This window comes from Moschus berezovskii, chromosome 4 (genome assembly GCF_049115385.1).
Source record: "Moschus berezovskii isolate FMDL1 chromosome 4, NW_MosBer_1.0, whole genome shotgun sequence".
Taxonomy (NCBI): domain Eukaryota; kingdom Metazoa; phylum Chordata; class Mammalia; order Artiodactyla; family Moschidae; genus Moschus; species Moschus berezovskii.
The window spans coordinates 46,253,995-46,266,908 of NC_142463.1; the positions used below are offsets into that span (position 1 = coordinate 46,253,995).

The following is a 12,914-nucleotide window of genomic DNA, read 5'->3' on the forward strand; positions in this document are numbered from 1 at the left end:
ACTCAATATTCAAAAAACTAAGATCATGGCATCTGGTCCCATCACTTCATGGCAAAGAGATGGGCAAGAATACACAGAAGAACTGTACAAAAAAGATCTTCATGACCAGGATAGTCACGATAATGTGATCACTGACCTAGAGCCAGACATCTTGGAATGTGAAGTCAAGTGGGCCTTAGAAAGCATCACTACAAACAAAGCTAGTGGAGGTGATGGAATTCCAGTTGAGCTATTTCAAATCTTGAAAGATGATGCTGTGAAAGTGCTGCACTCAATATGCCAGCAGATTTGGAAAACTCAGCAGTGGCCACAACACTGGAAAAGGTCAGTCTTCATTCCAATCCCAAAGAAAGGCAATGCCAAAGAATGCTCAAACTACCGCACAATTGCACTCATCTCACACGCTAGTAAAGTCATGCTCAAAATTCTCCAAGCCAGGCTTCAGCAATATGTAAACCATGAACTTCCAGATGTTCAAGCAGGTTTTAGAAACGGCAGAGGCACCAGAGATCAAATTGCGAACATCTGCTGGATCATGGAGAAAGCAAGAGAGTTTCAGAAAAACATCTATTTCTGCTTCATTGACTATGCCAAAGCCTTTGACTGTGTCGATCACAATAAACTGTGGAAAATTCTGAAAGAGATGGGAATACCAGACCACCTGACCTGCCTCTTGAGAAACCTGTATGCAGGTCAGGAAGCAACACTCAGAACTGTACATGGAACAACAGACTGGTTCCAAATAGGAAAAGGAGTGCGTCAAGGCTGTATATTGTCACCTTGCTTATTTAACTTATATGCAGAGTACATCATGAGGAACGCTGGGCTGGAAGAAGCACCAGCTGAAATCAAGATTGCCTGGAGAAATATCAATAACCTCAGATATGCAGATGACACTACCCTTATGGCAGAAAGTGAAGAGGAACTCAAAAACCTCTTGATGAAAGTGAAAGAGGAGAGTGAAAAGGTTGGCTTGAAGCTCAACATTCAGAAAACTAAGATCATGGCATATGGTCCCATCACTTCATGGAAATAGATGGAAAAAGAGTGGAAACAGTGTCAGACTTTATTTTGGGGGGCTCCAAAATCACTGCAGATGCTGATTGCAACCATGAAATTAAAAGGCGCTTACTCCTTGGAAGGAAAGTTATGACCAACCTTGATAGTATACTAAAAAGCAGAGATATTACTTTGCCAACCAAGGTCCGTCTAGTCAAGGCTATGGTTTTTCCCGTGGTCATGTATGGATGTGAGAGTTGGACTGTGAAGAAAGCTGATCGCCGAAGAATTGATGCTTTTGAACTGTGGTGTTGGAGAAGAATCTTGAGAGTCCCTTGGACTGCAAGGAGATCCAACCAGTCCATTCTAAAAGAGATCAATCCTGGGTGTTCATTGGAAGGACTGATGCTAAAGCTGAAACTGCAATACTTTGGCCACCTCATGCGACGAGTTGACTCACTTGAAAAGTCTCTGATGCTGGGAAAGGTTGGGGGCGGGAGGAGAAGGGGACGACCGAGCATGAGATGGCTGGATGGCATCACCGACTCTGTGGACATGGGTTTGAGTGAACTCCGGGAGTTGGTGATGGACAGGGAGGCCTGGCGTGCTGTGATTCATGGGGTCGTGGAGAGTCAGACACGACTGAGCGACTGAACTGAACTGAACTGAAATGGGTAAACAGTGGCAGGCTTTATTTTGGGGGACTCCAAAATCACTGCAGATGGTGACTGCAGCCATGAAATTAAAAGATGCTTGCTCCTTGGAAGGAAAGTTATGACCAACCTAGGCAGCGTATTAAAAAACAGAGACATTACTTTGCCAAAAAGGTCTATCTAGTCAAGGCTATGTTTTTTCTCGTAATTATGTATGGATGTGAAAGTTGGATTATAAAGAGAGCTGAGTGCTGAAGAATTGATGCTTTTGAACTGTTGTGTTGGAGAAGACTCTTGAAAGTTCGTTGGACTGCAAGAAGATCCAACCTGTCCTTCCTAAAGGAGATCTTTCCTGGGTGTTCACTGGAAGGACTGATGCTGAAGCTGAAACTCTAATACTTTGCCCACCTGATGTGAAGAACTGACTAATTTGAAAAGACCCTGATGCTGGGAAAGATTAAAGGCAGGAGGAAAAGGGGATGACAGAGGATGAGATCGTTGGATGGCATCACCGACTCAATGTATATGAGTTTGAGTTAACTTCAGGAGTTGGTGATGGACAGGGAGGCCTGGCGTGCTGCAGTCCATAGTGTCACAAAAAGTCGGACACGACTGAGCAACTGAAATGAACTGAACCTATACACATCCACCTGTGTATTTTAAGTCATCTCTAGATTACTTATAATACTTAATGAGATATAAAGGCTATGTAAATATTTGCCAGTGTGTAGCAAATTTGAGTTTTGCTTTCTGGAAATGTCTGAGATTTTATTAAAAGAAATGTTTCCTACCTGCTCTTTGTTAATACGTCAATGTGGAACTTATGGTTATATAGGCCAACTATTTGTTTAACTCATTTTTATCAACTGATTGTAACATCCACTGCATCTTTTATTCCTCTGACTATCACATTTATGGATTAAGTTGAGGTTTACTGATTTTGAGTAAGAAAAATTTGTATTTTTCTGTCACAAAGCCAACAGCACAGCTGTGACAGCAGATGAGCAGTTCTCCAAGGGCAATGAGCCAGCTGGCTACCTCAGAGACTCCAGAGAGGATCCCAGGAAGGGTTGCTCACCTAGTCACCCTCTCAGGCAGATGCAGAGCTGCACTGTGTGCCAACTAGGAAGATTTGTATAAAATGTGTTAGGACTTCTTAATAGTTTGGGGATATCTGTTGATTTGTGATTTTTCCTTAGGTGTCTCTCCGTTGTGCATGTTCAGTCTTCTCAATCTTATAAAATTAAGGGAGCAAGCAAATATTTTATTTTGTTTAGCTGTTGGTTTCTCTTTTGTTAGTTTCTATGATAACTAAATAAGCCCAACTATTTTTTTCTTTAGATTAGTAAATAGCCATGATCTATCTTATACTAAATTTTTCTCAGTTTTTGTCTAATTTCCAATTATTACTTCATAAAATATAACAGCGTTCACATTTTATATTTAAAACATATACATGTACTATATGACACTAATGTATTATTTTTTATTCTTACCTAATGATTATCCATATGGTGTTTACACTATGTATTTATTTATTCTTAATATTAAACTATAGTATATTTTCATGTACTCTTTTTCTAATTTTAGGTGTACAAGAATTCCCAGAAAACATAAAGTGCTGTAAGTGTTTAACAATTATTGAAGCCAGTGTCAATCCCATTTCTAAGTGAGTATGAGTCATCACATTTTATTTATCTTTGTATTTCCAGGGATAAAAGAATAAAGATAAAAGATAAAGAAGTTCACATAGTAAATGAATTTTAAATGCTGTTTTTAAAATTCAATTTAATAGAATATTGGTAAAGGAATAATCAAATCAGAATAGTTCAACAAAAGATGATTAAAGCATTGCTGAGTAACAATGAAGGCCTAATTGGCACAAGAAGGCATTACTTTACAGCAAACGATAGCATTTTTTGTGGCTCTCAGGTGACATTCTATGGAAAAGTATCAAAACTAAGAAAACAGTTATTAGTTGTGGTCATGTTGAAAAATTAGCATTAAGGTTCTGATGAAACTTCAAGAAAGTACAAGAGTGTATGGTGCATGAAATTAGTTGATAATGTGGTTCAAGCTGGAAAATAAATTAAGTATGATCAGAAAAAGAGACTATTTAGGTACCAGTGATTACATGAAGAGGGAAAAAATATAATTCTATGAGGAGAGCCAAATGGAAGACATGGATGGTAAAGATGCTGTGACCAGAGTAAGGTATTTGTGTGTTACGATCTGTTAGTAGAGCAATGCCATGGGAAAGTGAAATTCAGCATGTGATCATGTTTCAAATTACAATTATGTCACAGTGATAGAGTATACTGTGGAATCAAATAGGTCAAGAAACTATGACATGAATGGCTTTGGTGAGTCATGAACCTGAATGCTATAGTTATTTAACCATAAAAATCTAGAAAGTCTATTGAAAGGTGTAGTAATACTTGAAAGTGGTTGAATTTATTCAGTGGTGTTGGGATGCAGGTAATGAATTGCAAAGACTGGTATTTTAATTATACAAAAACTGACAGAAGGATTTGAGAAAATTCCTTCAGTCCTTTGTCCACATAGAGACAGGGACAGGGAGAAACTAAAGCTCAACTAATCCATCTAGTGTTTCTGGAAGAAGACAAGAGGCATTTAATGGGAAATTTTTATCCAGTAAGGTTGAGGATAGGTAGTAGTGGGGATGGTTTCTCTATAGATCATAAAAAGAGGATGTAAGTGAGACTAGAAATGAAATAGAACGTAAGAGGATTAAGTTTAGATGAGGCTCTTTACAGTGAATGGTTTGTGAAATAATTTGAGGCCTTTAGTGGAAAGTGTGGAGTATTAAGGAACAAACTATGGTTGAAAGATACAAATTTTCTACCTCAAATGTAAAATACAGTGGAGAAAAAATGTGAAAAGTATTCCTCAAAAAACTTAGACCAAAATGCAGCTTTCTCATAAAAGAAATAAATATTGCTGACTTATCACAACAAGACTATAATATGTCCTTGACTTAAGTCATAATCCAGGGCAGATGATGAATTGTTTTGATTTCTAGTTCTTTAATTCTTATAGCTCATTGTATTTAGGAAGCATCATCAGGTCTTTGTGAGTGGAAGTCAGATAATAAATTACAAAAGCTTGAAATCTATAGTTTTATTGACTATGTCTCTGGATTCCTTTCATATATTTAACTTTTCAAAAGATAAATGAATATAACCAATTTCATCAAAAAAATGTCTAACACTAAAAGCAAGTTTGAGAATTCATTTAAAAAATTACTCAAAAGAAAAGTCAATTTAGGGGAAAAAAATTACTCAAAAGAAAAATCAAATTCCCATGGTATTGCCTTTCCCAAAATATCATATAAATAGTGCCATACTTTGTGTGTTTTTACTTAACACAGTGATTTTAAGATTTGTTCCTACCATTTCGAGAATTGTACTACATTCCCATTTATTTCTAGGTAGAATTCCTTTGTATGAATATAGCACAAGTTGTTTATATATTCCTCAGTTGATAGATATTTATGTTGTTTCTAGTTTGGAGCTATTATGAATAAAGTAGCTATAAACATTTATGTACAGGTGTTTGTGTAAGCATCTGTTTTCAGTTCTACTAAGTGAACACTGAGGAGTAGTTTTCTGTGTAGTGAGGTACGTGTATATATCACCTTATAAGAAATTTCCAAACTGTTTTCAAAATAGCTATTTCATTGTGCATTCCTATCAGCAATCTATTACATTTTCCATTATTCCTTATTATTTTCAGGATTTGATACTATCAGTTGTTTAATTTTTTTTCTATTTTAGCCATTGTAGTAGATACAGTATCTCTTTGTTATAACTCACTGTAGTTTTAATTTACAGTTTTAAAATCAAATTAGCATCTTTCCTTGTATTTCTTTAAAATATTATTGCCTCTTTGATAAAAGTTCAGAGTTTTTTTCATATTTATTGAGTTCTCTTTAATATTGAATTATAGAAATTCTTTATAAATTCTGGCTAAATATCAGATACTTTTAGTCAGAATTTAATTTGACTTTAAAACTGCAGATATTTGCTCTTATGACTTATCTTTGCACTTCCTGAACAGTGACTTTCAAAGATTGAAAGATTTTCATTTTGATAAGGCCCTATTTAGTTTATTATTATTTATTCTTCTTGTCCCTATCTAAGAGATCTTTACTATTGATAAATCATAGTTATAAAGATTTTCCCCTAAGCTTTCCTTTGGAACTTTTGTAGTTTTGATTTTAGAGTTAGGTCCATGATCCATTTAAAGTTGCTTTTTGTTTATATGTATGGTATGTGTGTGTTGTGCTTCCCTTTTTTCTTTATTTATTGCATTTTATTTGTTCCTGTACCATTTGTTGGAAATTTTATCCTTTTTTGTAAATAAAATTTTCTAAGTATCTGTTTTGTAAGTCAGTTGATCATATGTGTTTGGACCCATTTCTGGAGTCTCTATTTTTATGTTAATCTATATGCCTCTCCTAATACCAATTCTATACTATCTCAATTACTGTAGCTTTGTAGTAATTCACACAGTCAGGGGATGTGAGTCCTTCAACCTTTATCTTCTTTATCAAATTATTTGGGTTCTTCTATTCCCTTTGCTTTTCCATAATTTTTTTAATCAGCTTGCCAGTTTCTACAAAAATATGAAAACCTTATGGAATTTTGATAATGGTTGTATTGAATCTGTAGATAAATTTGGGCAGAATTGACATGTCAAAAATATTGAGTATTCCTTTCCCTAAACATAGTGCATATCTATTTTACTCCAAGTATTTCAGTTTGGGGGTAATTATAAATGATTTATTTATAACAAAAATACAATTGATTGTTGTATGTTGACCTTAAATCCTGCAAGTTTAATAGATTCATTTAATGGTACTAATAAATATTTTGTAGATTTGTGGGAGAAAGCGTGTAATTTTCTAGTAGATCATCATGTCACCTGGGAATAAAGTTTTATTTCATTCTTCACGATCTATAATTCATTAATTTATTTAGCTTTATTGTCCTGTCTAGGACTTCCTGTATAATGTTGAATAGAAGAGGTAAAAACAGACACCATTGCCTTGTTCTCAATCTTAAGGAGAAAGCATTCAGACTTTCACCATTATGCATGATAGTTACTTATTTTTTTTAATACATTCCCTTTATCAGGCTGAGGAAATTTTAAATAACCTATTTCTCACTTCCTTTTAAGCTCTTATCAACAGGGCTCTCAAAGCTTAGATTCCTACTTTCAAACTTTTCAAGAAAATCTAAGCCTTCTCTATAATGCCCTTCAATATTTGTGCAGTCTCTGACCACTTCCTAACTCCAAAGCCACTCCACATTTTTTAGGAATTTCTTACAGTAGAATCCCAATTTCAGATACCAAAATCAGTGTTAGTTTTATAATTTTGTACAAGAAATCACCACACACTTAGTGGTTTAAAACAATGTATATTTGTTATCTTTTAGTTTGTGTGAGTCAGGCATGCTATAGCTGGGTTCCCTTTTTGAGATTTTCACCAGGCTACTATCAAAGCAACAGTCAAGCTGTAGTCTCATCTGAGGGCCAACTGGAAAAAAATCAATTTTCAACCTCATTCAGCTTATTGGCAGAATTCATTTCCTTGCTGTCATAAACCTGTGAGCCCCGGCATTTTTCTGGCTGACAGCTAGAGGCCATTCTTGAATCCTAAATGCTGGTGAAATCCCCAGTCAGGTGACCCTCTCCATATGTAGTTCACAACACAGCATCTTGTTTCTTCAGGGCCAACAGATAGAGTGAGCATCCTAGTAAGATAGAGGTGTGTAACATACTATAGTTTAGAGAATGACATGCTATTTGCCACAGTCCACTAATCAGAAGCAAATCATAAGTCCTACCAGAACTCAAGAGGAGAAGATTTTGCAAGGGCATCAACTTCTAGGGCTCCAAAATGACTGCAGATAGTGACTGAAGTCATGAAATTAAAGACACTTGGTCCATGGAAGAAAAACTATGACAAACATAGACAGCATATTAAAAAGCAGGGACATTACTTTGCCAACAAAAGTCCATATAGTCAAACCTAGTTTTTCCAGTAGTCACGTATGGATATGAGAATTGGAACATAAAGAGGGTGAGTGCTGAAGAATTGATACATTTTAACTGTGGTGTTGGAGGAGACTCTTGAGAGTCCCTTGGGCTGCAAGAGATAAAACCAGTCAATCCTAAAAGGAATTAATCCTGAATATTCATTTAAGGGACTGATGCTGAGGCTGAAATTCCAATACATTGGCAACCTGATGCAAAGAGCTGACTCATTGGAAAAGACCCTTATGCTGGGAAAGATTGAAGGAGGAGAAGGGGATGACAGAAGACAAGATGGTTGGATGGCATCACCAATTCAATGGACATTAGGTTGAGCAAGTTCTAGGAGATGGTGAAGGACAGGGATGTCTGGCGAGCTCCAGTCGATGGGGTCGCAAAGAGTGAGACACGAATGAGAGACTGAACAACAACAAAACTTATAGGGGCTTCCCAGGTGGCACTAGTGGTAAAGAATCTGCCTGCTAATGCAAGAGACACAGGAGATGTGGGTTTGATCCCACGTCTGGGTCAGGATCCCACTTCTGGGTGATTACTAATCCAAAGCCAGACATCCTGTAATGCGAAGTCAAGTTGGCCTTAGGAAGCATCACAACGAACAAAGCTAGTGGAGGTGATGAAATTCTAGCTGAGCTATTCACAATCCTAAAGGATGATGCTGTGAAAGTGCTGCACTCAATATGCCAGCAAATTTGGAAAACTCAGCAGTGGCCACAGGATTGGAAGAGGTCACTTTTCATTCTAATCCCAAAGAAAGGCAATGCCAAAGAATGCTCAAACTACCACACAATTGCACTCATCTCACACGCTAGCAACTGAAGAAGGAAATGGCAACCCACTCCAGTACTCTTGCCTGGAAAATCCCATGGACGGAGAAGCCTGGTAGGCTACAGTCCATGAGGTCACAAAGAGTCAGACACGACTGAGCGACTTCACTTCACTTCACACTCTAGCAAAGTAATGATCAAAATTCTCCAAGCCAGCTTTCAACAGAATGTGAACCGTGAACTTGCAGATGTTCAAACTGGATTTAGAAAAGGCAGAGGAACCAGAGATCAAATTGCCAACATCCGCTGGATCATCGAAAAAGCAAGAGAGTTCCAGAGAAACATCTACTTCTGCTCTGTTGACTCTGCCAAAGCCTTTGATTGTGTGGATCACAACAAACTGTGGAAAATTCTGAAAGAGATGGGAATACCAGACCACCTGACCTGCCTCTTGAGAAATCTGTATGCAGGTCAAGAAGCAACAGTTAGAACTGGACACGGAACAATAGACTGGTTCCAAATAGGAAAAGGAGTATGTCAAGGCTGTATGTTGTCACCCTGCTTATTTAACTTATATGCAGAGTACATCATGAAAAATGCTGGTCTGGATAGAGCACAAACAAGAATCAAGATTGCCTGGAGAAATATCAACAACCTCAGATATGCAAATGACACCACCCTAATGGCAGAAAGAGAAGAATGAAAGAGCCTCTTGATGAAACTGAAAGAGAGTGAAAAAGTTGACTTAAAACTCAATATTCAGAAAACTAAGATTGTGGCATCCAGTCCCATCACTTAATGGCAAATAGATGGGGAAACAATAGAAACAATGAGAGACTTTATTTTGGGGGGGGCTCCAAAATCATTGCAGTTGGTGACTGCGACCATGAAATTAAAAGATGCTTACTCCTTGGAAAGAAAGTTATGACCAACCTAGACAGCATATTAAAAAGCAGAGACATTAATTTGCCAACAAAAGTCCATCTAGTCAAAACTATGGGTTTTCCAGTAGTCATGTATGGATATGATATTTGGACGATGAAGAAAGCTGAGCACCAGCGAATTGATGCTTTTGAACTGTGGTGTTGGAGAAGACTCTTTTGAGAGTCTCTTGGACTGCAAGGAGATCAAACCAGTCAGTTTGAAGGAAATCAATCCTGAATATCCATTGGAAGGACTGATGCTGAAGCTGAAACTCCCAATACTTCGCCCACCTGATGGGATGAACTGACTCTTTGGAAGAGACCCTGATGCTGGGAAAGATTAACGGCAGGAGGAGAAGGGGACTACAGAGGATGAGATTTTTGGATGGCATCACTGACTCGATGGACATGAGTTTGAGTAAGCTCCCGGAGTTGGTGATGGACGGAGAAGTCCGGCGTGCTGCAGACCATGGGGTCGCAAACAGTTGGATACAACTGAGAGACTGAACTGAAATGAACTGGGTCAGGAAGATCTCCAGGAGTAGGAAATGGCTTCAGAGAGTCCCACATGACTAGCAACTAAGCAACAGCAGCAGCAGCAAACTTCTAGAAGAGATCTTGGGGGCCACCTTAGAATATAGCCAATCTTTGATATCTGTTTTGCTCAGAGTTTTTCTTGTCAATAGATGTTGAGTTTTTTCAAAGTTTTTGTTTTGTTTTTTAAAATATTATCTATTGCCACAATGATATAAATAAACTTTACCTGGTCATGAAGTATTGTGCATTTTAAACATGAATGCCTCTGATTTGATAGTATCTTCTAAGGTTTTTATCATCTATATTCATGAGGCATATTAGCCTGAAATTTTTTAAATTTCTTTGTTTGGTTTTGGTATCAAGGTAAAACTGACCTCATTAAAATAGTTGGGAAATGTCATCTTCTATTTTCTGTAAGAAATTGTATACTATTGGGATTATTTCTTCCCTAAATATTGATAGAATTTACAAGTGGAGCATTCAAGCCTGAGTTTTTCTTTATGGGAAAGTTTTAATTAGAAATTTAATTTCCATAAAACCTATAGTGTTATTCAAATTATCTACTTTTCCTTGAATCATTTCTGGTAGTTTGTATTTTTAGGAATATGTATATTTCATATGTTTTCAAACTTATTGACATCTTATTTTCCATAATATTATTTTATTAGCTCTTTAATTCTATAAGTTCTCTACTGATGTTCTCTGTTTTGTGTCTTTTTTCTTTTATATTTGATCAGTTATACTAGAGATTTATTAATTTGCTCTATTAAAAATAGATTTGGGTTTCATTTTTCTTTCCTGCTTTCTGTTTGGTTTCTTAGATACAAGAAATCTTCACAGTAGCTACGTCATGAAAATCCTAGAATATGAAAGTTACAGTTTTAGGTGTTATATTACTAAGTTTAGTTTTAGATGTGAACTTTATAGTGTAGTCTGAATGCCTTAACCAAGTCAGTGGTGAAAATTATTACAGTAAAACTGAGAACAACTTCTCAATTAAAAAGTTAAGGACCATCATTTATTGAGAACCTAGCATATCTCAGGCTTTTAGATACATTATTTCATTTTTATCTTCACAGAAAATATGAAGTAGAAAAATAATATCTAAATTCCTTTTTACATATGGAAATGCACAAAGATAGTATAAATTCCTGTGTTCCTTTTATTATATTTCACAAATCCTGGGGGAACAGTTTGATTTGGGTTTAAATTAAAAGATACATTTTGAAAAAATTGAACGTTCTTAATGCTTAACAATAAGAAAATTGCTAATAAATTATGGTACATCTTCCACATGAATATGAAGATTGTATATAGAGTGATTATATGGCTCTGCTCAGGTCTTCCCCATTTATATCTCATGATGTGGCATGATTAATAATAGTTTCCTCTAAACTCTCAAAAATGTCCTAGTTTGACTGATAGATTATAGTCACTCTGATTTACAGCAAAATTGAAAGATAATTACAAAGTAAAGGGAGAAATCATGATACAAGTTTGCAGTGATGTTAAAATAATTAATTGGAAATTAGATTAAAAATAAATGCATTAAATGAAAATAATAGTTTAAGTGTTCTCTGATAATGTTATGTTAATTTTATAACTTTAAGGTTATAAATTAAAATGTTTAGATGCAAAATGCCTTTCCAATTAGAGCAGAAGATTTTACATTGGCTTCTTAATCACAACTTATAGCTCCTAAAATTTTAATTTGGTTTGATGTTCTAATGAAGGTCAAATGCCTGTAATATGTTTTCATTAAACTTCTAAAGTAAACACATTTAGAAAAGAAAAATGTTGAAACAAGGATGTCGGCAGCCAATCTTAATTTGTCTATTCTAACAATAAATTTAGCACTAATAAAAGTATTTAAATTAGTATTCAAGTTAATATTGAAAATTAGAATAAAAACAAAAGTAATACAATCTCTCTTATTTCAGTTCAGTTCAGTCGCTCAGTCGTGTCCGACTCTTTGCTACCCCATGAATCACAGCACGCCAGGGCTCCCTGTCCATCACCAACTCCCGGAGTTCACCCAAACTCATATGCATCAAGTTGGTGATGCCATCCAGCCATCTCATCCTCTGGCGTCCCTTCTCCTCCTGCCCCCAATCCCTTCCAGCATCAGAGTCTTTTCCAGTGAGTCAACTCTTCGCATGAGGTGACCAAAGTATTGGAGTTTCAGCTTTAGCATCAGTCCTTCCAATGAACACCCAGGACTGATCTCCTTTAGGATGGACTGGTTGGATCTCCTTGCAGTCCAAGGGACTCTCAAGAGTCTTCTCCAGCACCACAGCTCAAAAGCATCAATTCTTCAGTGATCAGGTTTCTTCACAGTCCAACTCTTATATCCATACATGACCACTGGAAAAACCATAGCCTTGACTAGACAGACCTTTGTTGGCAAAGTAATGTCTCTGCTTTTTAATATGCTATCTAGGTTGGTCATAACTTTCCTTCCAAGGAGTAAGCGTCTTTTAATTTAATGGTGGCTCAGAGGTTAAAGTGTCTCCTCCAATGTGGGAGACACGGGTTTGATCTCTGGGTTGGGAAGATCCCATGGAGAAGGAAACGGTAACCCACTCCAGTATTCTTGCCTGGAGAATCCCATGGACGGAGAAGCCTAGTAGGCTACAGTCCATGGGTCGCAAAGAGTCGGACACGACTGAGCGACAGTTGGAACGGAACGGAATCAGCATCTGCAGTGATTTTGGAGCCCCCAAAAATAAAGTCAGCCACTGTTTCCACTGTTTCCCCATCTTTTTCCCATGAAGTGATGGGACTAGGTGCCATGATCTTAGTTTTCTGAATGTTGAGTTTAAGCCAACATTTTCACTCCCCTCTTTCACTTTCATCAAGAGGCTTTTGAGTTCCTCTTCACTTTCTGCCAAAAGGGTGGTGTCATCTGCATATCTGAGGTGATTGATATTTCTCCCAGCAATCTTGATTTCAGCTTG

At 36.8% G+C, this 12,914-nt stretch overlaps 1 protein-coding gene across 4 annotated transcripts in view; it reads left to right on the forward strand.

Moving 5' to 3' along the window:
- LRRC7 (leucine rich repeat containing 7) overlaps positions 1-12,914 on the forward strand; it is a 503,703-nt gene that overhangs the window by 185,946 nt on the left and 304,843 nt on the right. For all 4 annotated transcript variants that reach the window (XM_055402285.2, XM_088834863.1, XM_088834861.1 and 1 more), the window contains one exon: positions 3,243-3,321. In XM_055402285.2, the coding sequence (XP_055258260.2) occupies positions 3,243-3,321 (79 nt within the window). The remainder of the gene's footprint in view (positions 1-3,242; positions 3,322-12,914) is intronic.